At 43.8% G+C, this 27,177-nt stretch overlaps 1 protein-coding gene across 1 annotated transcript in view; it reads right to left on the bottom strand.

Moving 5' to 3' along the window:
* Window positions 1–27,177, bottom strand: part of CSNK1E (casein kinase 1 epsilon) — a 58,729-nt gene that overhangs the window by 21,024 nt on the left and 10,528 nt on the right. The window contains exon 2 of the mRNA XM_077276987.1: window positions 15,086–15,169. Within this exon, the coding sequence (XP_077133102.1) occupies window positions 15,086–15,169 (84 nt within the window). The remainder of the gene's footprint in view (window positions 1–15,085; window positions 15,170–27,177) is intronic.

The following is a 27,177-nucleotide window of genomic DNA, read 5'->3' as shown; positions in this document are numbered from 1 at the left end:
CCACTGCACCTATGATTTTCTATGATTTTAAGAAATTATCCCAATATTACAAAAAAAGAAATAACCTTCCCTTTCAAATCCCTTTCCATTCCAGCAATCCCCGACAGTCCTGTAGCTGGTCAGGTACCATCACTCATGTGACTGCTCCATGTGAGTGTTGCAGCCAAGCAGTGGCCTCTGTATTCATGTGACTACTGAGGTCAGTGATTGTCTGCAGCAGTCACGTGAATGATATATCATGTGACCAGCAGGGAGGTGCTGGAATCAGGGATTTCCACCATTACTGACATCCACCTGGCTGCCATAGGTTTGGCTGATGCAGTAGATTAGTCATTACTCACAGGAGGTCGACATATCAATTCTTCTTAGCACTCATTCAGACGTCAGGTTTTTCTCACTTGATCTCTATCCATGTTTTTTATGGATAAACTTTGTATCCGTTATAGTCTATGGCACTACTCATATGTCCGTGTATCTTTGTTGACCGCACAAAATAATGGAGACTTGTCCGAATCTTGGATCAATCTCGCCAATGCAAGTCAATGGGTCAGTGGGGGGAACCTGACATTCAGATGCCATCTCTGCGCTGTTCGTTTTTCACAATCTGCTTGAGAATGTTGAGAAACCTCCATAATTTTTCTTCCCCATCAGAAAAAAAACTCCCAAAAACTGATGAAACGCTGCTCTGTATTCTTGGAGCGGTGTCTGAACTTGCGCCGCCTCCATGACAGGACTACATGACTACGCTGATTGGGTGGAAAGCAATTTTGTCTGTTTGCCTCCATGACAGGAGCCCAAATGCTGCCGGGGTGGGGGGAGGAAATAAATTTCATTTTCTCCCTGCGGTGTTCAGCTAAGTGCGGGCACCGGGCAGGTTAATAAACACCATTAACCTGCATATTCAGCTCCATGTTGGCAGGTCAATAGCATTTTTTTCTGATGACAGGTTCCCTTTAAAAGCCAACACTGACCAATCTGATGACCAGGATTAAAAAAAAAAAAAAAAAAAAAAGAAAAGAAAAATACCCCAAGGCAAACATACTGATGATCAGATAGATTTTCTCATACCTAAAAAACTAATGTCTGAATGAGCACCTAAGGAAAGTAAGGAAGGAATTACACTTCTGTTGCAGGGTCTGGAGAGGAAAAACGCTCCATGTTCGGTACTGGTGATCAATATCAGATGGGAAGGGTCCGTCATCCGGCACCATCACCAATCAGCTGTTTGCAGGCCCAGCAGAGGTTGGCTGTAAACCGTATACGGAGTGGAACACAAGAGCGCCATCACGTGTTTAGTGGTCACTCCAGGGTACTGCTGATCAGCGCCTATCATGTCCCGCTCCATGAACAGTTGTTCTCAGCTTTAGCAGGGGCTGATGTACACAGATTTGGTGGGGTGCTTATGGTTTGCCTCCGACCAATCTGATATTGATGACCAATGAAAAAATGAAGAAGTAAGAGCGCACTTACCCAAGTGGGATAACAATCACTTTATTAGGACATATGATAAAACTGGCAGGGAGAGATGAAGATAGCCACGGACAACGGCCGTTTCGTGCTGCACGGCACTTCAACGGGTCCTCCGGGACCCGTTGAAGTGCCGTGCAGCACGAAACGGCCGTTGTCCGTGGCTATCTTCATCTCTCCCTGCCGGTTTTATCATATGTCCTAATAAAGTGATTGTTATCCCACTTGGGTAAGTGCGCTCCTACTTCTTCATTTTTTCATTGGATTTTGCTCACTGTTTTTGGATGCAGCACCCCTACGAGAGTGTGGAGGAGACATACAGCTGGTGCAACAAAAAGGTGTTGAGTTGGGGGTCAGTGGTGTTCACATTATCTACAGTGCGGTTGTGCTTTTTCTTTTTTCATTTGGACTTTGATATTGATGACCAATCAGTTCAAGATCAAATTGGTGGAAAATACCTTTAAGACGTGACGTTGCCAGCCATTAGGACAGGTCCTCCAGAGGGACAACCACTCTGCACAAGAGTTGATGATTCTGAACGGAGGATCGTCTGCTAGTAACTCAGATTATCCCATTTTCTAAAATTAGACAAGCCCTTTAAGGGAGGCCATTGAGACTCCATATTAGATCACTTACTGTAGTGATTAGTAAGTTTGTGATTTTGCTTTGCAAGTCAGGCTATGACTTGTGGAGAAGTCCATGCTCTTGAGAAGACCTGGCAGCATCCCATCAGTCGAAGGGCTTGTATTCTTGTGGCCACAGAGGAAAATGGTGCACAATTCCCAGACATTGTTTTAATAGTGGTTACCAAACAAGTCCCATCTAATACCACCCTCTATCCTACAAGAATGGCCCACATGTCATTGTTTAACATCTTGAAAAGACAGGATGGAGCACAATGATCCTAGATTGTGTGGGCCTACAGATTGACTACTTTGCCTTCCTTCATTTATACACCAATGCTTAGGGCCCCTTCACACTGGTCGATTCTGCTACGATTACGACGCATTTGCGTCATATTCGACATCGCAGTACGAGCTCGTAGCCAGCGGTCACACTCTATGATGTTAACGCTTTTTCTGACGTAGTTGCGATGTGAACGTCACGCGTCGCAATCGTACGCTACCCTTCACACCGCCATAGTCCTACGACTCCGAGCGTGACGTATTACCAGCATGGGCGTGCTAAAACGTCACGCCCAATCAGGAGACAGGTATGCGGAAGCCCAACCCACGTAGTCGCATTACGAGCTCGTATGACCGCCGTCACATACTACGATTTCGACCGCCACAGCGAGACATTTACGACGAAAGAAAGTTCTGCTCTTTCTTTCACATCGTACGATGCTGGGCTGCGTCGCAAATCGTAACGCCATGTCACACTTTGCAACCTCGGAACGAGGACGGATAAACGTCACAAATCGAACGCTCGTTCAGACTTTGATTGCACAGTGTGAAGGGGCCCTTATTCTAACAAAGCAATCAAGAACAACAAGATTTAGGAATCTCCAACCGAGCAGAATTTAATTTAGCGGTGAAAGACTGTGGTAAGGTGAAGTATACATGGGGGCTTCCATACAGTGCAGATATGGTCCTTCAAAAAGGGACCTCCAAGGAGATTGCCCTAAAGCACCAATGTACCTTTTAGACAAAAGGATGATGATTACCACTTCCAATACAAACTCAAGATCAAAAGGGGAGATTGTTACCCAGACGATCAATTCAGACACAACAAGGAAAACAAACTCTGCATCCACTGATCAATGGGCTGTGTCTTGTGACTCTTACCACCACCTGTGTTCTTCTGCCCTGATCTGCCGCCCCTCTAATGACTATTATTGAACATCTCATTTCCATTCATCAGTCTCATACAGAATTCAATATACCTGTAGACGATCATGGTGTACAAGTACAATTACTCCCATAAAGATCTATGAATCCTAGTATCAGGTTTTCATCATTCGATACTCTGCTTTATTATCTGTATTCTCAATTAACACCGGGTAAATTATTAGAAAACTGTTCAATACTTAAAGGGGTTGTTCAGGACTTTAGCACTGTTGGCCTTTCCTTAGGATAGGTCATCAATGTCGGATCAGTGGGAGTGCAACACACGGCACCCCTGATGATCAGCTGTTCCCGATGTCGGCGGCAGCCGGACTGCTCAGCACAGCCTTGTCAATAGTATATTGGCCGGGTACTAGACAATCGCCTCCAATTCCAATCAATAGGTGGCAGGTGTGCAGTACCCAGCCGCAGCCACTATTCTGCCCATGGAGCTGTGCAGCTCTGCAAATGAACAGTTCTGGCCGCCAAGGATATTCAGATTAAGCTACAATCACACATTCTTCCAAACAGCACACACATGAAAATAACCTGAACAATAGAGAATAATAGCACTATTCACACACAGCAAAAAGTGATGATGAGGAAAAAAATGGCTATAAAATGGATGACTTTTTTTTTTTCTTGGGGGGGGGGGGGGGGGGGGGAGAAATCAATCAGTACTTGTTGGATGTAAAAACTGACACTAATGTGTAAATGTAGCCATCCACCTATGATCAATTTAGGTGTTGGCCACTAAGGCTCGGCTCACACTGCGTTTCTGCAGTGCGATCAGTTGATAAACCGCCCACACCACCGATTGGCATTTGGGTACACTGTGCATAGCCAGAAAATAGCCAATCGGGTGGGTTTATACAGAGCTCATGAGTAATCTAGCGCTAAATGGCAGCTGGTTTACTAGTCCTCAAGTGATAAAAAAAATATTGCTGTTTAATCAGGGGTTTATCAAAATTAAGGCAAATAGCCCAGTAAGTGAAACCTCACTGGAATCCAGGTCTCTGCCTCTACATTATGCTGATAGATTAGATGGCAAAAACCTGGTGACAGATTCCCATTGACACTAATATGTCCGTCATTAACCACGGTCACACGACTAGACTAGCCTCTCTGCGTCAGAGGGGTATAAAATAATTGAGGATAAGTCAGAAAATATCACAAAAAAAAATAAAATTCCTAAATCCAACTGAGGAGACAACGGAGGTAAAGTAAAGTAAGCATTAATGAGGAGAAGGCAGATGTATAACTAAAGCAATGTAATGCTTGTGTGCCAACATGGAAGATCACGGAATGTGAGAATGGAGCTGGAACGATTCAGACAGAAATCCACAATAAATGGGCCCAAATTAGGCAAATCTAAGTACACAAGCAGAGGTCCTGGCTGGATTTCCTATGGCCCTTGGGTGATACTGCTTTGCATGTCTAATCAGAGATAAACCAGAAGCTGTGGGCCCAGCCCAGCAGATGGGGCAGTCACAGCGGGGAGGACAGCGGAGAGGGGGCAGGGAGCTGCTCTCCTCCTCTGATCATGTGCACACAGATCCCTCATGTCTCCATCCTTCTCTGCTCCCTCACAATCCATAAACAGCCCCATTGCTGAGCCCAGGCCGCACGATAGCCAACATGGCTGTATGAGCAGCTGCAGAGCCCCCAGCAAGGACCCCTTACACTGCAGCTGTCCCCCCTTTCCACGCTCTCTATATGGCAAGAAACATCCTGTTTTCCCTTCTCCACAGCACAGAAAACAGCTCCCGAGCTCTGGGGAATACTGGGGATATCCTTCCTATTACAGAGCCAGGCAACACAGGAGTCACAGCAGTTACATGTACAACCCGAGCAAACGAGTATCACCGCTATCATATAAAATTGGTCCTTACAAATGACATCCATGCTTCGTCCATGTTTCACTGACTTGAGTAGTCAAGTCCTATCCGCCAAACAGAGCAGAGTGAACAAGTCTCAGAGCAGTGGTCCCCAACCTTTCTGACCTTGAGAAAGGTCAGCTTAGAGAGAGGGTCGGGAGCCACATTCAGCACCGAGAGGGTCGGGAGCCACATTCAGCACCGAGAGGGTCGGGAGCCACATTCAGCACTGAGAGGGTTGGGAGCCACATTCAGCACTGAGAGGGCGGGAGCCACATTCAGCACTGAGAGGGTCGGGAGCCACATTCAGCACTGAGAGGGTCGGGAGCCACATTCAGCACTGAGAGGGTCGGGAGCCACATTCAGCACTGAGAGGGCGGGAGCCACATTCACTACTGAGAGGGTCGGGAGCCACATTCAGCACTGAGAGGGTCGGGAGCCACATTCAGCACTGAGAGGGTCGGGAGCCACATTCAGCACTGAGAGGGTCGGGAGCCACATTCAGCACTGAGAGGGCGGGAGCCACATTCAGCACTGAGAGGGTCGGGAGCCACATTCAGCACTGAGAGGGTCGGGAGCCACATTCAGCTCCCACCCCCTTCAAAGTAGTGTCAACCAAAGCCCCGATTACAAGTATAATGATAACCAAAGCTGTTCCACAGAAATCACTCCTGGGCAGTACACTGAGATCCAGGGGTTCCCACAATACCCCCATTCAGTATTCTCCCAACACTGTCACATCCAGCTTTGAGCACCTCCTCTAACAGGTAGTACAAACCTCCAGCATACCATACCTAAAACATCTCTAAACCCCTAAGTATATGTGCATCCAGATCTGCTATGCTGTGCAGGGCAACTCACAAAATCCACCATTTGGAGATGTGCTCTTCATACCTGTTTGATAGACCTGGACCTAATGCATCAAGCTGGCAGACAGTCGCAAGCCACAATTCATGTGGCTCCCGAGCTACAGGTTGGGGAGCCCTGCTATAGAGTATAACGCGTCAAGGAAAAAAGCACAAACAAGCACTGACCTCTAATTAGAAAAAAAAAAAAAAGTCAAATAAAAAGATCATATTCTAATTCTCTCCAGGGCCAGCACCTGCAAACTACTCCAACCTTGATGACATCTCACATCGCCGCTGCAGCCAATCACTAATCTCAGTGACTAGCTGCAGCAGTTATGGGAGCTGCTTTGGTTATTTTACATTACTGGTATCGTTTGGGGTCTACTTTTCTAAAAAGGGGAGAGCCCGCTTTAGCATCAGCAGGATCCGCCAATGCCATATATGCAGCATGGGAATTACGTGGCTCCCCCCCATGAAGATCATAGAATGTTAGAGTTGGAAGGGTCCTCCTGGGTCATCTGGTCCAACCCCCTGCTCAAAGCAGGATTCACTAAATCATCCCAGACAGATGTCTGTCCAGCCTCTGTTGGAAGACTTCCATTGAAGGAGAACTCACCACCTCTCGCGACAGCCTGTTCCACTCATTGATCACCCTCACTGTCAAAAAGTTCTCTCTAAGATTATTCATGTTGCTACATACTATATATTCTGTACTGGGAAATACTGGCAGCAGCTCGCCCACCTCTCCCATGTTGAATAAACATGAACACTTGGGCCAAGTGCGTTTCTTTGTGCAAAAATCATCTAAAAGGGTGTTCAGCCAACAGCGAAGCTTTGTGGACAATTAAGTATTGGGACACGTACACATTACACCTACAGGGGCTTCTAGGACCCCTCATTCTAGATCCATCGGCATTAATATGACGTTCGTCCCCCCTTTGCACACACAACACCTTACAATCTTCTGAAAAGGTTCTTTTACAAGATTTCGGAGTCTAGGGGAACTTTTGCCCCTTCATCCAGAAGAGCATTTGTGAGGTCACACCCGGTTGTTGGAGGAGAGGCCGAGCTCACAAGCTCCCTTCTAGTTCATCCTCGCCATTACTATAAAACATAGCCGACTGTCCATTCAACAAAGGGACTTTTACTTTTAGTGTCACCTCTAGTTCCTCATATTTTTATCAGAAAACAGGGTCCTCACGCCTCTAATATGAATTGTTGAATTATTCTTTACTCTAATCAGGATTGCCAAAAGTCCAGAAATTCCAAGACGGCCATAAAAATTGGACACTTCTTTTTTTTTGCACCGTCTCTAAAAGAATCATTTAAGGCTGGTTTCACATTAGCGTTTGGAGGAGCTGTGGAGGGCTGCGGACTTCCTCCGTGAAGCCCCACCCTCGGCCGCACCTCCATCTCTAGCTCCGCCTACTTCTGCACGCGGCCTGCGTACCTATCTTTAACATTAGGTACGCAGGTCGTGTGGCTGTATGCGGATGCTTCCGCATGCGTCGTTTTGACGATGCGGCGACCAGCGTGGGACGCAGCTTGTAGCAATTTCTTTTTTTTTTCCGCATCGTCAAAACGACGCATGCGGAAGCATCCGCATACAGCAGCACGACCTGCGTACCTAATGTTAAAGATAGGTACGCAGGCCACATGCCGGCCGCATGCCGAAGTAGGCGGAGCTAGCGGCGGAGGTGCGGCCGAGGGCGGGGCTTCACGGAGGAAGTCCGCAGCTCCTCAAAACGCTAGTGTGAAACTAGCCTAAGGTATCCCTGATTTTTTCTTTTTGAGACTGAAGAAACTTATACAGATTATTTTGATTGATCAATTTTGCAGTAAATGCAGTTGATAGCTTCGTGTCAGAAATATGGGCTGTAAACTCCGATCACTTATAATCAGATATCTTTAATGGTTTTCCAATGCGTCCTTAAAAAATATTGTCTGTCCGTGATTTTATGATAAACTGTCCAGGAAAATATAAAAGTCAAGTTGGCAACCCCGGTCTGTAATGTTAGACCCTTCTTGTACATTTCTATGGAATATGTTGGCACTATATAAATGAATTAAAATTAGTATTGTCATCCTGAAAGTGTTGAGGTCAGTGCTCCTTGCAGACCAGTCAAGTTCTTCCACACCTTACGTGCCCATCCATGCCTTTATGGACCTTGCTTTATCACTGGGGCACAGAAAGGCTGGAATAGAAAAGGGCCTTCCCCAAACAGTTCCCCCCAAAACTGGAAACATCCTGAAAAACAACCCCACAGCATTATCCCTCCTCCTCTGCCAAAATATACAGTTGGCACAATGCAGTCAGGCAGGTAATGATACATCCGGCAAGAGTGATACATCCCTCTGCAGAACATAATTCCACATCTCCAGAGTCCAGTGGCAGCTGCTTTACACCACTCTATCCATCACTTAGAATTGTGCTTGGTGATGTAAGGCTTGCATGTAGCTGCCACAAAGCTCACAGCTCAACTATATACATCAACTTATCTAATTTTGTCACTTATTTTACAAATATTAATGGCTACTGTGCGGTAAATGTAAAATTGGAGGTGCAAAAATGTAGGAGACTACCAGCCACGTGTGAATTGATACCAGGGGGGCACGCTCTCCCTATGGCTTTCCCAGAATGTAATTCTATACGTAATGTTAACTCCATAAATTTGAAATCAAAAACTGCAATGGATCTTAGCAGAGGGACGTAGAAGTCCAGGTTTAGCCGTGTGAAAAAAGGTCAATTACCTGCAAATCTGAAGTAAAACTATGCGAACAGATCAGCACCGGCTAGACCCTCAGGTTTATCAAAACCTAGGAAAAGAGTCTGGGAGGTGCAGGGAGTCCTTACCTTCCATCAGCAGGATTTGTTAGAACGGGAGGAACTGTTTGTACTAAGCCAGGCAGAGTACGCTGTTACGCAGGAAAGGATGAGCCAAGTACCTGCTTATGTCGGGTCTGAGCCGTCTTTACATTGCTTGTCCTCGTTCTGCAGCCAATACTTTAAGTACAATGTCTGCACATGAAGTAATCCCAAGGGACTCCCATAACCCTCATGACAGAGTAGGTGGGGGCACGACAGCGAATTCAGACACAGGAAACCTCCAGCACCCAGGAGTGGAAGGCAGTCAGCAGATGTTCCCCAAGAACACCCAGAAATAGAAACACTGACCCTAGTGTCTGAGCCGGAATAACATCCGTGCTTGTAACAGTGGTCAGTGCGTTACACACGCCACCCTACACCAAACGTTACACGTGCTGCCCCAAGCCAAACGTTACACCCAACGCCAAACGTTACAAGCGCCACCCAGCGCCAAATGTTACACGCACCGCCTAACGTTACACGCTCCGCCCAACGTTACAAGCGCCACACGTTACACGCACCGCCAAACGTTACACGCGCAACCCAACGGCAAACGTTACAAGCGCCACCCAGCGCCAAACGTTGCACGCACCGCCCAACGTTACAAGCGCCACCCAGGGCCAAACGTTACACGCACCGCCAAACGTTACACACACCACCCTACATCAAACATTACACGTGCCGCCCCAAGCCAAACGTTACACGCGTCACCCAACGCCAAACGTTACAAGCGCCACCCAATGCCAAACGTTACACGCACCGCCCAACGTTACAAGCGCCGCCAAACGTTACACGCGCCGCCCGTTACATGCACTGCCAAACGTTACACGCACCGCCCCACAACAAACGTTACATGCGCCGCCCAACACCAAACGTTACACGCACTGCCAAACCTTACACGCGCTACCCAACGCCAAACGTTACATGCGCTGCCAAACGTTACACGCACCGCCCCACGCCAAACATTACACATGGAAGAATGTAAAGTTGCCCGTTTTTAGTATTAAAAGTACCAGTAATTTTGTGTTCAGTAACAGGTAGAAGGATACCTACTAGGATGAAGTTAAGAATGGGTATTTAGTTCACACAATTTCTTAAAAGGGTTCATCATTTTATCTTCATTCTAACAATTGTGTGGAGGACATGATTTTGGGGCACTTCGTAATACAGGTATCATTCTCCTCCTGCACTTGCTGACCAGACCAGTCCTCCATCAGCGGGCGTTATGTGGACATTAGAGCCGTCTGTGAGGAGGGCTGTACTAACAAGTACAGAGGGAGGACCTGTAATACTTATAAATTACTAAGTGCCACAAAATCATACATTTGTTAAAATGTGGCCATGCCCTTTACAGTGCCCCCATGCACAGAAAAAAAGCTGGTCAAGCCCATCCTGTAGATTTCAACAGAATCTGTTAAGTATCTCATATGTATACGGTCCTCCTGACCAAGGGATATCAGAGGAGACAAGAATAGGGCAGTTGGATTTCAACATCTTATCCATTTGCTTTTAGGGGAGATGAGCCACCATTAGAATTGCCTGGCAGAAGCTGACTACCCTCTCCCCATGGAAGACCAATGTACACTCGTACATATAGAACCCTATATTATTTAATTGCACTTTTGCCTTTTTACTTATTTAGTTACAGCAGGGTAGATGATCATTTTGTTTCTTGTAGGTTTTGTCTGTTTAATGGCCAATGTGAACACGCGTTTATGTTCTACATGTATACCAACTTAAACCTAAGCTCAATATTTTTTGTGTTTTTTCTTTGTATTTTTGCATTTTGTACAAGCTGGGGCATAGCAGTCATTCCTCGAGCTGGATATGACATTTAACAAGCTTCCCATGGTTGGCGTCCATAGTTTTTGGCCTCAAACCATGCGTGTTTTCAAGATTTCTTTCTCATTGCACAAGGTGCTGGAATCATTCTGTGCAGGTGATTAAATGATCACCTGTGCAATACAAGGAAATCCTGAAAACATGACCCGTTTGTAGCCCTTGAGGAATGCAATTTGACACCCCTGGTTTTGGACCCACTTCATTGTCTGCCCTTATACATATTGAGATCAACTCTGACACATGGTAAGGTTTTTAATACTGGTGTAGGACCATGTGTCAGAGTTGACCTCAATGTGTATAAGGGCAGACAATGAAGCGAGTCTCAAACTGTGGACACCAGTCATGGGAAGCTATTTAAATGTACTATCCAGCTCAAGGAAGAGACGCCATGCCCTGGCATGCACAAAATGCAACAATACAAAGAAAAAAAAAACACCAAAAATTGAGCTTGGGTTTAAGTTGGTATACATGCAGCACATAAACGAGTGTTCACATTGTCCATTAAACAGACAAAACCTACAAGAAAAGGCCCCGTCTCACATAGCGAGATCGCTAGCGAGATCGCTGCTGAGTCACTAGTTTTGTGACGCAACAGCGACCTCAGTAGCGATCTCGCTATGTGTGACACGTACCAGCGATCAGGCCCCTGCTGCGAGATCGCTGGTCGTGTCGGAATGGCCTGGACCTTTTTTTGGTCGTTGAGGTCCCGCTGACATCGCTGAATCGGTGTGTGTGACACCGATCCAGCGATGTCTTCACTGGTAACCAGGGTAAACATCGGGTTACTAAGCGCAGGGCCGCGCTTAGTAACCCGATGTTTACCCTGGTTACCAGCGTAAATGTAAAAAAAAAAAAAAACAGTACATACTCACCATCTGATGTCCGTCAGGTCCATCGCTGTCTGCTTCCTGCTCTGACTGACTGCCGGCCGGAAAGTGAGAGCAGATCACAGCGGTGACGTCACCGCTGCGCTCTGCTCTCACTGTACGGCGGCTCAGTCAGAGCAGGAAGCAGACGGCAAGGGACACCGAAAGGCGAGTATGTACTGTTTGTTTTTTTTGGTAACCAGGGTAAACATCGGGTTACTAAGCGCGGGCCTGCGCTTAGTAACCCGATGTTTACCCTGGTTACCCGGGTGCGGCAGGGGGACTTCGGCATCGTTGAAGACAGTTTCAACGATGCCGAAGTCGTTCCCCTGATCGTTGGTCGCTGGAGAGCGGTCTGTGTGACAGCTCCCCAGCGACCACACAGCGACTTACCAACGATCACGGCCAGGTCGTATCGCTGGTCGTGATCGTTGGTAAATCGCTATGTGAGACGGTGCCTAAACAAAATGATCATATACCCTGCTGTAGCTAAATAAGTACAATGGCAAAGGCGCATTTAAATAATATAGGGTTCTTAATAAACACTGTTTTTCATTAAAAAAAAAAAAAAAAAAGCATAAAAGAAATCCCAGAAGATGACCCTTTTCAGGGTGGGTAAGGTTTTTAATATTAGTGCAGGACCATCCTGCAAAGGGTCACCTTACAGATGGTGGGATGGCTTTTATGCTTTTTGATCAAACACAGCGTGTACACCTTAGGTTTTTTTAAATACGCTTTTGCTATTTTACGTTTGCATACAAGAACGCGGAGGAATAGTTGTTGGTTGATTGAGTGTTCAGCCAACAATTAAAAGGCGTAGGGACAATTTAAAAGAGTAATCCCATCCCAATATGTAGTAGGTGTAATAATAATATTAGCAAATCCCTACAATTAGATATGTAGTATAGTATTTGTGATTCACTGTTTCTTTCCTCATGTGCAGGCACTGCAGGATCTTAGGTATCCGTGGTTATGACCATTCGCAACTAGCTAGCTGTCACTATAACATGGATACCCAAGGTCTTGCAATGCCTGCACATGAGGAAACATAGGATACATAACTAATTGGAAAAACTATACTACATTTCTAATTGGAGGGATTTGCTATTATTATTATACCCACTACATATTGGGATAAGATCTTGGAGATGGGAATACCCCTTTAAAGGGCCACTGTCACCCCCCTCCAGCCGTTATAAACTAAAAGAGCCACCTTGTGCAGCAGTAATGCTGCATTCTAACAAGGTGGCTCTTTTAGTTTTAGGTTCAAGTATACCCCAAATAAAGCATTTTTATACTTAGCCACAATTCCTGTCTCTAGCCAGGTAGGCGGGTCCTCACTCCCCAGCTTGACCAGCTCCTCTGCCGTCACTCCAATCTTCCTGCGCTTTCGGCGCCGCCCCCTCAGCGCTGTTATCGTTTCAAAACCGGCGCCTGCGCTGTGTACTGGTGTCCTGCGCAGATGCAGTAAGCTCTGGCCGTCTGACATCCCAGCCAGGCTTGCACACTGCGCCTGCGCGGGCATTGCGGCCAGCCACCTTTGGAATCCCCGCCCCGCACTCTGCATAATGCATAGATTGGATTGGAGTGACGGCAGAGGAGCTGGTCAAGCTGGGGAGTGAGGACCCGCCTACCTGGCTAGAGACAGGAATTGTGGCTAAGTATAAAAACGCTTTATTTGGGGTATACTTGAACCTAAAACTAAAAGAGCCACCTTGTTAGAATGCAGCATTACTGCTGCACAAGGTGGCTCTTTTAGTTTATAACGGCTGGAGGGGGGTGACAGTGGCCCTTTAACAAGATTCCCGGTGCCGGCACTGGCCACACAGCCCCAAAGCATGATGGAACCTCCACCAAATTTTACTGTGGGTAGCAAGTGTTTTTCTTGGAATGCTGTGTTTTTTTGGCCGCCATGCATAATGCCTTTTTGTATGACCAAACAACTCAATCTTGGTTTCATCAGTCCACAGGACCTTCTTCCAAAAAGAAATTGGCTTCTTCAAATGTGCTTTTGCATACCTCAGCCGACTCTGTTTGTGGTGTGCTTGCAGAAACGTCTTCTTTCGCATCACTCTCCCATACAGCTTCTCCTTGTGCAAAGTACGTTGTATAGTTGACTGATGCACAGTGACACCATCTGCGGCAAGTTGATGCTGCAGCTCTCTGGAGGTGGTCTGAGGATTGTCCTTGGCTGATCTCACCATTCTTCTTCTCTGCCTTTCTGATGTTTTTCTTGGCCTGCCACTTCTGGCCTTAACAAGAACTGTACCTGTGTTCTTCCATTTCCTTACTATGTTCCTCACAGTGAAAATTGACAGATTAAATCTCTGAGACAGCTTTTCGTATCCTTCCCCTGAACAACTATGTTGAATAATCTTTGTTTTCAGATCATTTGACAGTTGTTTTGAGGAGCCCATGATGCCACTCTTCAGAGGAGATTCAAACAGGAGAACAACTTGCAAGTGGCCACTTTAAGTAGCTTTTCTCATGATTGCATACACCTGGCTATGAAGTTCAAAGCTCAATGAGGTTACAAAACCAAAAAAAGTGCTTTAGTAAGTCAGTAAAAAGTAGGTAGGAGTATTTAAAACAAGAAAATGATAAGGGTGCCCATACTTATGCACCTGTCAAATTTTGTTTGAATGCAGATTGCACATTTTCTGTTAGTACAATAAACCTCATTTCAAGGCAGAAACATTACTGTGTCCAACAGTTATTAGATATATGAAACTGAAATAGCTGTTGCAAAAAAAAACCAATTTTTATAAAACATTAATAGGGGTGCCCAAACTTTTTCATATAACTGTATATTAGGACTGTTGGCTGAACACAGCAGTTTTGGAAAAATGTGTACAAGTAAAGTGAAGACTAAGGCCATGTGCCCACGTTGCGGATTAGTGTGCGGATTTTTCCGCACCGTTTTTGCAAAATCTTTTTACTGTTTTTTACCACGGTTTTTGTGCGGATTCCACCTGCAGTTTTACACCTGCGGATTCCTATTATGGAGCAGGTGGAAACCGCTCAAAGAATTGACATGCTGCGGAAAATACAACGCAGCGTTTCCGCCCGGCATTTTCCGCAGCATGTGCACTGCGGATTTGGGTTTCCATAAGTTTACATAGTACTGCACAACGCATGGGAAACAGCTGTGAATCCGCAGCGGCCAATCCGCAACGTGTGCACATAGCCTCACAATATCAACAAATGCTATACTTTGTAACATTGGGAGTGGAGTGATGACAGAGGGGTCTAGCAGCAGCGTACACCCCTCTACTTACTAATCTGAAGACTAACGCTTGGCTATCGAAAGCTAGAACACTGTAGTTTATACAAAGCCACGCTCTCACTACTTTGTCCGATAGACATGCAAGCTAAAGTCAAGCAAGTGTGCACCTTTACTTTAATAGGAAGGTTGCCAAAACAATTTCTAATTTTTTCCCCTGACAATTTATCCAAAAGTCGCTGACAATATACTTTTTTTTTTTTTGCTTACCTAAATAGATATCTCCAAAGGAGCCGCTTCCAATCTTCCTGCCCAGTCTGTACTTGTTTCCTACTCTGAGCTCCATCTTGTAACCTATAATAAAGCAGGCAGACATTACTTTACTTTGTTTTTTTTAACCACCATCTTGCAGCAGATTAGAAACAATGGAAACACTTCCCTAAAATAGATTTTTTAAATTGTCATTGTTATTACATTTAAAAGAAAAAGAATATTAAATACACAGAATGGAAATGAACAAATGAACACATCTTGATGCCTGCTCCCGGTAATGTACCCAGGGAAGCAGCATGCGCCCCCCACACACACACACTAGACAAGGTTTCACTACAGAAATAATATACTAATTACAGACTACAGAAAAGAAAATACAAATATTATATTTTTATTTAGGGATTTCCTACCCAAGTTATAAAAATATCACTCCTGAAGCAGGATAGCGGGAGAAGGACTATTACCCCAAATCCTCTTCTCTGAGGACTGCACACGCAGGGGACCAAGGACGGACTGATGGCTTAGTGGTAAATTGCCTGACAGCTACTGGTTGGGTTGTCAGACAACTTATTCCCAAAAGTCTGCTCCTTCAAATCAAGCTGGCCCTTTATCTACTGACCTGTACTTCATTACCAGATGGTAATACACAATGAGAAGACGACACCAACCTCGTGATCACATGAGTTCGGCACATCTGAGATTACAAACCTGCATAGCTTCAGAATGACTTCATGGCTAAAGGACCCTTATAGGATTCGAAGCACATCATTGCTATTATCTAGAAATAGCGCCACCCCCGTTCTAAGGGTTTAGTATGGTATTGCAGCTCAGTTCTACAGAAGTGAATGAGACTGAATGCAATGCCACACAGAACCTGAGGACAGCTGTGGTGCTATTTATGGAAGAAAACAGCCATGCTATTCTAATTCTGTACAACCCTTAAAATATTATTGATGATAAAATATTGGGATATCTTGATGATGGGTCTTGATAAATTTCTTACGTTTTGAGGATTTCCTCAGTTACTGGTTAAGTATTGAGCACACAGGATTAAAGGGAATTCATCACCAGGTTTTTGCCATCGTAACAGAGGGCAACATGATGTACGGGGCAAAGACACAAATTTTCATTACTGGGCTGCTCGCTGTACCAGTTTCATCTATAAATTCTCTAAATACTGAGCTGCATATAACCCCGCCAACATCACTGATGAGTAGCTTTCTGTGTACACTGTGCATAGGCAGAAAGCTGCCAATCACTGGTAGAGGCGAAGTTATGCAGATCTCAGGAATATGATGGATTACATGGCTTACATTTTTTTTTTTAATAGTAATTTGAGGCTATAGCAACAAAGCTTCATTTCCCTAATTTTCACTGAACAGCCGTTAATGGCAGCACTTTAAAAATTGCGTTTCACCAGACACTCAGACTATTTAGGCAGGGAAATCTGTAACCAGCCAGAAAAAAAATGTAGTATTCCATGGCTGGCCATTCAGAGGAACGGCTATCTATGCAATACAAGGTCAGAAGCAGAGCCACTTGTACAAAGCGGGTCACTTACAGCGCATGTAGGTAAGGTCTGAGGGCACACGATCCCCGCCGAGGGCACACGATCCCCGCCGAGGGCACACGATCCCCGCCGAGGGCACACGATCCCCGCCGAGGGCACACGATCCCCGCCGAGGGCACCTTCATGACCGCCCCTTTAAAAGTGTCATGGGTGTTGGCACCAATGTGATCCAGACTGTACCCAATTTACATAGCTGGGTCCTTTAGGTACTAGTCTACTGAGTCTATTCTTTCCGCAAGTAATGAATGGATATCCCCAGCATCATCTGGATGTCCCAGTTTATATAGTGTGGTCACAAAACATACGTAACAGGAGAGCCAGTGACAGAGGTCTTCTTTCAAACCCATAAGCCACAGGTCGGACTTCATATACCAGGATTCACATCGCAGGCTGTGACTTGCAAAAACAAAAACCCATTTTAATAAATTACTTACACAGGATCATGTTCCCTCCATTGTGAGCTCCCTTGGGCACTACAGGGTTAAAATAATTTTCATCACCTTTATGTCATTTTATTAAATCTACTTGTAATTAAATCTGCTGGCTACGACATAATGTGGCCTCTGGATGGAGTGACATAATGGCAAAACTTTACAATGTTTCCCTCGCCACCCTACCAAATTCCTCTGCCCACGTCACACAGCAAACCAAGGGCACTCTCCATGCAAGTAAGCGCAGCAGAGTCACATGCACAACGTGGCGCTAGACAATATCACCTCCTCCATCGCGCACATACAACCGTTGATGCGGCAGAAGTTCGGCGTAGTTGCATTTTGCTTTGGCAAATTAATTTAGACAATTTATTGATTGCTCGAAGCTGCTACAAAAAAAAAAAAAAAAATGCAGGAAAACCCGCTTTTTAATGTGTATGTAAGGTGTTTTTGTTTTCTCATGTGCATGCTGATAAAGTTTAGTGCCCCCCAAAAAAATCATGATGCAGCTTCCTTAAAAGTTTTTGCACCAAAACCCGATTCTTGCCTCTTCTGTTGCTGTATTTGAACTTCCCTCATGGGTGAAAAAAAAAACCGCTGCAAATATGCAGGAAAAAAGCGACATGCTGCAGTTTTAAAAAACGCCTTTATTTGACCCTTACACCAGGTTCAAAGACATTTTGAATATCGTACCGCTTTGAATGATGAAATGGTTGAGAGATTCAGTCTCATTTGGTCTCCTCGGGACACTTTTTGGACACTCCTGAATATCTAAGAGCCTTGTTAACTGGGTCATTTATTTTCCCTTCCTCTTCATTCCCCAATAGCTATACTTATACTTTCCCCTTTAATGTCTATTGTAAGTCTTCACTCCTTTTTAGATTGTTAGATATAGAAGTAATTTGAACTTTATCATAAATTACTGCACATCTATTATGTATCCAGTTTAATCTGTTTTCATTGTAATCGGATAGCGTACAAGTCTTCTACTTTTTTTTTTACAAGTCTATTCTGTAAAACAAAATTTTTCAATAAAAACTACAATAAAAAAATACAAAAGACTGCATTTTTTTTTTTCTAATTTGCATTGCTTGCATGTTTTTTGGAAGAAAAGAAAGGTAGAATGACCCTCACAAGTATAAATTATGACCCATTTATTAAACCAGACAAAATATGTGAGAGAACCGAAAAAGAAAAAATAGAAAAAAAAAAAAAAAAAAAAAAAAAAAAAGGAGGAGGTCCAGGGGATGTAAAAGCTGTCACTAGAGCTCCAGTCACACAAATGCCTTCTCTACACAGAAACCACAACATTGAACGTCTCTTAGAAACAGGGACACATACAGCTAGGACACAGAAGGAAGCTTAGAAAAGGGTGACAACTCTAGAGCATTGATAAACTATAGAAAAGACAACACATAAGAAGCAATAAAGTTGTAAGTGAACCTACAAAACACATATGATCAATAGTGCTCGGATAAGGTGTTATCTGAGCATGCTTGGGACATGGCTATTTATGACTTATTCCTAAACTAGTCAGGTAAAAGGTATGTGACAACCAGCACCCCCATCTCCTCATAAGGTTATGTCATCGTGAGAAATTAAAAAAAAAACCTTCACCCTAAAATTATATTTTGGGCCCAGCTAAAATGTTCATTTTGTTTTCAAGATTATGGAATAAAAGACAATTAACCGCTTTAAAATGAACAGTGAAATATCAGTTGAAAATTTCCAAAGGAATTGATCAATTATTCTTGATCATTTTCCATATAAGTACACCTGCCTTGTCAGGCCCAAGATTTGATCAGTAATGTTCAGTTTTTATTGTGAAATCTGGGGACAGCTTAGCATTAATATATTCCTATATACTCACAGGGAACATTTGGCCTCAATGTTTGTTGATGCATAAAATTGTATTTGACATTTTCAGATTACAACTAAATATTGGGCCACCCCAACAGCCATATGCCTCAAGACATTTGCTGATGGCCCCATTGGAACTGTTTGGACCATTTTCTCTTGATATTTTTATTTACTAGCTGCTTAAGAAATAGACTGATTCCTGAGTCTAAATGGCTCCTAAGGTAATCTGCTCATCCAACACTACAGAAGTAATATGAAGAGTATCCGTAAAAAGGTCCCATCACCATCATCTATATGTACGTTTTTAAGGAAATTGCTGTGTAGACATGTCACAAGGTCTTGAGACTGTACCATATATTTAATAATAACCGTACAAGCAAATGGTTTCCCGTACAGGAAGTGAAACCCAAGGTATGATGTCAGCACCAGTCCGGCCAGTCTGTTGTGCTCACGGGCAATGTAAAAAAAAAAAATAAAAAATTTTGCATTACATCAATGCCAAACAAAATTGGTGTAATCGGAGACAAAGAAAAGATCAGTTGTTAATTTACCAAAGTGACACCGCCATCTGTCAAACAGAAAAACAGCCCCTCTCCAAAAGAGAAAAAAATAAATGGACACTTCATAAATTATAAATATAAAAACTGATCAATGATGTGGGTAGCAGTGACTAAAAGGGGAAGAATACAGTAAATTCAAAGCTGGCATCAACTTCGGATTTCTAATTTTGTCAGCACTATACAGATAGTCATCACTCACATTCGGCTGTTTCCTCCATTTGGCCTCAATCTAATTTTTCTCTCTTGTATTACTTTTATCTGCCCCACTCAGGCCATTATCATTGGAAAACAATATGTTTTTGTAGAGTAGGAGGAATCAGGCAGGGGTGCCAAGAGCCCACCAGTAACCAACTCCAGGGTCCCACTTTTCAGCGACATTAAAATGTGACATTATCCTCATTCACAAATTTATAGAACAATGAACTGGGTAGATTGGTAAATGAATAAGGCTGCGTGTCCACGATCAGGATGGCCGGCGGTATCGCCGGAGCGGCGAAGCCGCTCGGCGCTAAGCCCCGCCCCCTTTCTGGGACGCGATGATGCCGGATGTGTACTGTACACATCCGGGATCATCGCACCCCTCGCCATAGGGTCCTGTGATATTACTTGCGGCGACGCAGCGTCGCCGCAGGTAGCACGGACATGCTGCGATTTGAAAAGACACGCAGCATGTCCGGAGTCGCAGGCCCGCCGCGTGCGGGTTTCCACGCATAGTGGACACGGGATTTCAAAAAATCCCCTCCACTATGCTGGAACATCTGGACGCTGCGTGTTTGACGCTGCAGCGTCAAACACGCAGCGTCTGACCGTGGACACATACCCCAAGAACCCGCCATTGTACATAGTGATTCAAGTGTATTGTGCCAAGTACTGCTCACTCAGAGGGTGGTGGTCCGCCGGAGGATTCTCCTGTTCACCAGTCCAAGAAACACAGGAAGATGACACCAACACCAGGAGTAAATGCTTTGAGGCTGATTCAGCATTACTCTCTTGACATTTTTTGGCTATTCACTTGCATGTTTATTTTATTTTTTTTAATTTTAAAGTCATCATCTGTTGGTTTGATTTATTTCACAATTGTGGACAAGGTTTAAAAACTTTCCAGATTTTTTGTGACTTTTCAAAAAGTCGCAAGATTTTTGTGCCAATGTACTGTAGTTCTGTTTTCTGGAGTGATTTTATGTACGCCAAAAAAGCATGCACATTTTTCTCTGCATGTGAATTTTTGGACAAGTGGCAAAAAAAAAAAAATTAAAAGCAAAAATAAGAATTGGGGTGTGGGTGCGGGGCTTTGCGTAAAGTTTATGAAGAAAACAGCAACTAATACTGCACTATAGAAAAAAAAAAGTAAAAAAAAAACAAAAAACACCACAAAAACAAGTGATAAATGTGAAAAAAAACAAGATAAACCCATCAACTGCACTGATGGGTTTATCTTGCAATGTCTAAAAGATTGAAAGGGAACTTGTCACTAGATTCTTGCTGCCCAAACCACAGGCAGAATGAATCAGAGCCCGGCTGCACTACTGAACAGTTTGAAAAGCCGGGAGGGGACTATAGGGTGAGACCTAATTAGATTGGCTCAGCCTAAAGGTGGCTTATCTCAAGTTTAGTTGATTGACAGATTTCTCCAATGTGTGCCCAGTTTTTTTTTTTTTTTGCTTTTTTTTCGGGTGGGGGGGGGGGTTAAGGTGTGAGGGGGTTAAGGTGTGAGGGGAGGTGAAAGACTGCTGACAGGTTGCCCATAATGCAACCTAACAATTTACAAGCCAATCTGGCACCGACTCAGCCAAATTAATCGCCTTTGTGGGGTCTACAACTGTATCATTAAATAAAACATGTTTGTACTGCGACTTATTACATGGAGACTGAAATTCAGATCATATTGATCCCAAATGCTGCAGCCAGCTGTATAAAAGATTAAAACAGACAAAACAAAAAAAACTAAATACTTCATTTCCCACGTGGACAAATAGATATTGGCGAGTATAAGAACAAGATCTGGCTCTAGAGTAATTTAAAGGCTTCGTCTGCAGATTTCATGTTAATTTCTACCTTGAAAAGGAAAGTTAGCACTGTCAAATCTGTAAACAGCCACATCCCCCAGCTAGGCCCGTGCCTTCTCCGAGGTTTACATCAAGGACTCTTCACAGCAGATTCATAAACAGAACTGCACAAACAAGAGCCGAGCTCAACCCCAAGACTTCTGATAGGATCTCATCTGTAGGAGTTGTAAACCACCACGGAACAATCACGATTCTGTTCACACCAACAGCCCCAGAACACTGAAAATTAAGGCGGTCTATATGCCCGATTTTGTTGACAGACTCAACTCAAAACCTGGCATGGTTATACATCTAAACCCAAGAGATAAAAAACAAAACAAAATGAGCATATACCCTACAGCAAGTAAATCGTAATAGTACATGTAAGGTCATGTTCACACTAGCAGTATTTGGTCAGTATTTTACCTCAGTATTTGTAAGCCATAATCAGGAGTGGGTGAAAAATACAGAAGTGATGATGTGTTCCTGTTATACTTTTCCTCTGATTGTTCAGTTCCTGATTTAGGCTTACAAATACTGAGGTAAAATACCGATCAAATACTCAACGTGTGAGCGTGGCCTAAATAACAGTTATCGCTATTTTGATCAAGAGGGCATAAAAGCCATCCCACATTGACGAGGTGTACCCATCGGGATGGTTTTAACCTGTCTAGTATTAAACCTTTACCATATGTCATACCACATCAATGTGAATAAGGGCAGAACAACAGAGGGCCCCAACTGAGACACATGGTAAGGTTTTAACACTAGAGACATGTTAGAAGCATCCCAATGGGTGCACCTTGTCATGGTGGGACGGCGTTTAGGATATTTTTAAATCAAAATAGTGATATTTACTTGCTCATTTTATTTTGATTTTTCCTTGGGTTTTTGTCAGTGTGAACTTGCTCTTACACTTTGCAGGTATATTATGTGGCAATATTGTATTTTTGTTAAATGCCCAAAAATGTTTGAGTGATTTCTGCAGACAGAAAATTTTGAAGTATCCAATTCAGTAGCCAAACGGTTTTTCCTTTGATATCCGCTAAATAACATACGAGTAGGATGCAGTGCGCAATTTACATACAGCGCAGGACAAGTATAAAACACAGGTATGCAGGGGCACATGTGAGGATATAAAGGGGGTCGCAGGATCCTCATTCTTATGATCTTAAAGGTGATGGGCAAAGTTTATATATGTGACAAAACTGGTGACCGGTTCCCTTTAAGCGACTATATAGTATGCATATTTTTTCCCCCTAAAGGTACCGTCACACACGCTGCGGCGATATAGACAACGAGCCGACCTAAACTAGATCGCTGGAGCGTCGCTGTTTAGGTCGCTGTAGAGTCAAACACAGCAACTCCAGAATGATGCAGGAGCGATCCAGTGACGTAACAGCGACTCACTTCTCGTTCTCGCTGGTTGTTAGCTCCATGTCAAACAGCTGGAGTGTACCGACTGGCTAGAAGGAGACGCTGCGATGCCCCCTATGCTCGTTGCTGGCATCGTTGCTTTTGATGTCAAACATGACGATACACGCCGACCTGGCGACGAAATAAAGTTCTGGACTTCTAGCTCCGACCAGCGATGGCACAGTGGGATCCAGATCGCTGCTGCGTGTCAAACACAACGAGATCGTTGCAACGTCACGGATTGTTGTCGTTCTCTTTGCAAAGTTGCTGAGTGTGACGGTACCTTTACAGTATAATAGCCCTAGATGAGTCAATAAAAAGGGAATCTGTTTGTAAGAAAAGGTAGTTTCCAAACATGATTCAATCTAAATAAACAGGCAAACAGCCAATAATCAATTGAGACTCATGTCAGGTGCGGTGATTTTTTAGGCTGGCTTAAAAATCACCGATATGCTCATATGAACTTAGCCTATAAATAATTTTCCTATATAAATAACATTATATGTATCTATATTTTTATTATAAATGAAAATATATATATTCTATTCCCCCACCACCACCAGTATGATCATCCACATACAATCCATTTCTACACATCAGAAGTTAATAAAATTTACAAGACCACACACTTTGCTATATTAAAGAATTGCAATGTATCCATAAAAATCAGATCTTAGCAGGCTGATCTGTACGTGATCAGATGTTTTTTTGTGCACCCATAGACTCGAATAGGCAAATCTCATCCGAAATATGGAAGAAACTAGCCCATGTTGCAGGTTTTTTTTTCCATGCACAGATTCGGTCAAAAAAAAAAAAAAAGGAAAAACTTAAAACCGCTAATCTGAACAGCCTAGTTTAAGAATATAGGTCGGACTGTAGTTTTGTTCTGAATTCTGCCACGGAAAAAACATTGTTGTGTGAACATTGTCTAGTCGGCAGCTCAGCGTGCTGAGGAAAAAGCAGATGTGCTACCGATAAGATGATACTCTACGGGAAAAGAACAACGGCGTATTGAGCAATCGTCAGTCTGGGTGCTAGACCAGGAAATGGCTGACTGGCAAATGGCCTTTCTTCGAACAGCCATATAAAGCGGCCATTATCGTCACATGCACAAACGGATTTTGATAATCAGTAATTAAATTGCATGCATTGGTCATGTTTGTGTCACTATAAGCAATGGGATTTTAAGCACAGGTGCCATCGATGATGGACGTGATACAGGAGCTTGTCTGAGGACCACCATGGGACCCCTTGACCTGGTGCACACAGAAGAGCCAGCAGCACAAAGCCATCGTAGCAGACCAAACCTACACACTTCTGGCTTCTTGTCTGCTCTGATCAGTCATGACTGAAGATGTTGACCTGCCATGACAGATTCATATAAGGACGCCGACACCGTGAATTCAGCAGATCTGTGGAACATACATATTTATTGTCTCCATGATGTCAGGTTAGATTTGCATACGGAGATTAGGCCCCGGCAGTCTCCATTGCGGCACATCAAGCACTCTTGCTTTTTCAAGTCATCATTTGTGAGGGCGAAACAGTAGAAAACGTGGTGCGGTGGCTTAGGAGGGCTTTGTTCCACACACGGCTTAGGCCTTCAGCCCTGGTGAACACAGCAGGGCCAATACCAGCTTTTACTGCTGTCATTTTTCATTATTTCTGGCACCACTTAGCATTTCTTATACCACGTACGTCCCTGCCTGAAAGAGACACTTCATAAAAAGGAGTGAAGAAATAAAGCGCATAGTTGAGCAACAGGAAGCTCTTCCGCTCTGGCTGGGCTTCCCCATGAGTGACTAGATGTTACGTATATTTTTTTTCTCACAGTATAACAAGTGCTCGAGTTACTAAAAGCATATTTAGGCCAGGAGACAAAAGCCAAGGCCTCAGAGGATCTGCCCTCGAGGCTCTCTGTATTGGTCTCCGACAGGATATATGTGTTTAGATGGAGCACAGTTCCCACAATACGTTTCTTTAAGAACCACAAAACTATAATCACTGCCTTGACTTTCGAAATAAAAAAAATTGTAAGCTTAAGGGCAACACTGCTTAGTCATCAAGGGGTTTGTGGCCTTTTCCTGTCATTTCTTGTGCTTTCTGACAATCTCAACAACTGAGCAGCTTTAATACATATAGGGTATCCAGATTTTTTTCTCTGATTATTTTGGAGTTAGTGGTATATCATATTATTTAAAGTTAATCCGTCACCAGGTTTTTGATACCAAATCTGAGAGCAAAATTATGTAGAGACAGAGACCCTGATTCCAGCAATATGCCACTTACTATGGTGCTTGCTGTAGTTTTGATAATCTCTTGATAAGAGTGATCACTAGAGGACTAGTAAACCTGCTACTCCATATTCATGAGCTCTATATAACCGCACCCCCAACTGGCCGCTTTCTGATTATGCACAGTGTACACAGAATGCTGCCAATCAGTGGTGTGGGTGAGTTATACAGAGCTCAGTATTTAGAGAACTGCTAGATCTGCAACATGTTAAACAGTGATTTGTATCGAAACTACAACAAGCAGCCCAGGGTGACATCACTGGAATCAGGGTCTCTGCCCATACATCATGCTGCTCTCAGGTGGTGTAGCAAAACATCTGGTGACAGATGTTTAAATATTGTAAATTATTGTAATTTAATATTGTAAATCTCACATCCATAGTTGGAAGGCATTTTATAAGGGTGAATATAGAAAATGGACAGTACCAGCATTTTACTAAATCTCTCATCCACACACTGTAGAGTGAATATACAGTCAAAATTGATTGGCACCGTGGATATGAAATCCTCAGCCTGTCAATACATTCTGCGGATTTTCACTACTGCGAAAGTTAAAAATTCAAATGTTTGGAAGAAATTGTTACTGCATAATTTTTATACAGCAGGAGATGTCCATGTAGCGCCACAGGAAGAAATCCTCGCACTTACACACCTTGGCAGCGATCAATGAGGTTACTAATGGTTGGCTGAGGAATGTTCAGACGCACTGAAGGCACTAATCAAACTGCCTCTGGAAGTGTTGACCAATGATGTCCGGAGACGCTGCAAGCCATGGTAACACGTTTAGGCCACCCAGTCTGCTCACAGTAGCATAAGCTACATGTTGTCGTGTTAAAAATGGCTCCCAAGACACTTTGGAGAAATGGCCGTACCCCAGGTTACATGACAGCCATTCTGTACTGCAAGTGAAATTGGACATCAAATACCAAACCCAGGGCATCAAAATGGTGTTGATAAAACCCATCAGAAGGCATTTGCATGACACTGGGCTACAAACCGCACATCCAGCTACAGGTATCCCACTGACCTCATAGACCATCATGATGAAGAGCAAGATGGCAATGTCCACTTCAGAAATTAATCCCATTTTTGTGTTAGCTGCAATGATAGCTGGAGATTAGTTAGGAGACCACGTGGGCAAGGCCATGAAGCCTTCACGAAGGATAAAATACACCAGTCCTTCTCCTGGAATTATGGTGTAGGGTGTCCATGTACAGTAATCGGACCCCTCTAGTCTTCATTCCCGATAAACAGCTCAGCATTACATTGGAGCATTGGCCACACTACTGGTTCCATGACAAAATCAAAGTGTTGCAGGAGCCATTTTTCAACACGACAAAGCAAGGCCACATGGTGCTTGTGCTAGGTACTACCATGACCACAGCATCTCTGGATTTGTCTCCCATTGACCATACCAGGGATGTCATTGGTCGACATTTGCAATGAGATTTTGATGATTTTCGCACCCAAGTGCATTCAGCACGGCAAAATACTCCTCAGACAACCATTAATAACCTCACTTATAGCAGACGTGCTGGAATTTCTACACGTGGAGTTCATGCAATTCTGAATATATTATGGAGTTTTGAAAACTTTGTTTCCCTTTTTCATCATTTGCATATTATCATGTCTATCCATCCTGTGATTTCCATATATCCATGAGTTTTCCTTTTTGGTGGTGTAATTTCAATTTTGAGAAGAGTAATTATGGACACACAAAGACTATTATTGGAGCCACTAAGACAACAAAAGGCACAAGAGACCCCCGCAGCCATAATTAACAGAAAAGAGATACTAAAGATCATCATAGAAAGACAAATGGCAAAAGGCAAGCAGGACGCAGACCTCAGTAAGGCCACGTGCCCACGTTCGTAATTGGTGATTTTTTTTTACCTCCGTATGTGTAAGCCAAA

The sequence above is a fragment of the Ranitomeya variabilis genome, chromosome 8, assembly GCF_051348905.1.
Source record: "Ranitomeya variabilis isolate aRanVar5 chromosome 8, aRanVar5.hap1, whole genome shotgun sequence".
Taxonomy (NCBI): Eukaryota; Metazoa; Chordata; class Amphibia; order Anura; family Dendrobatidae; genus Ranitomeya; species Ranitomeya variabilis.
This window is presented reverse-complemented; position numbering and strand designations above follow the sequence as displayed.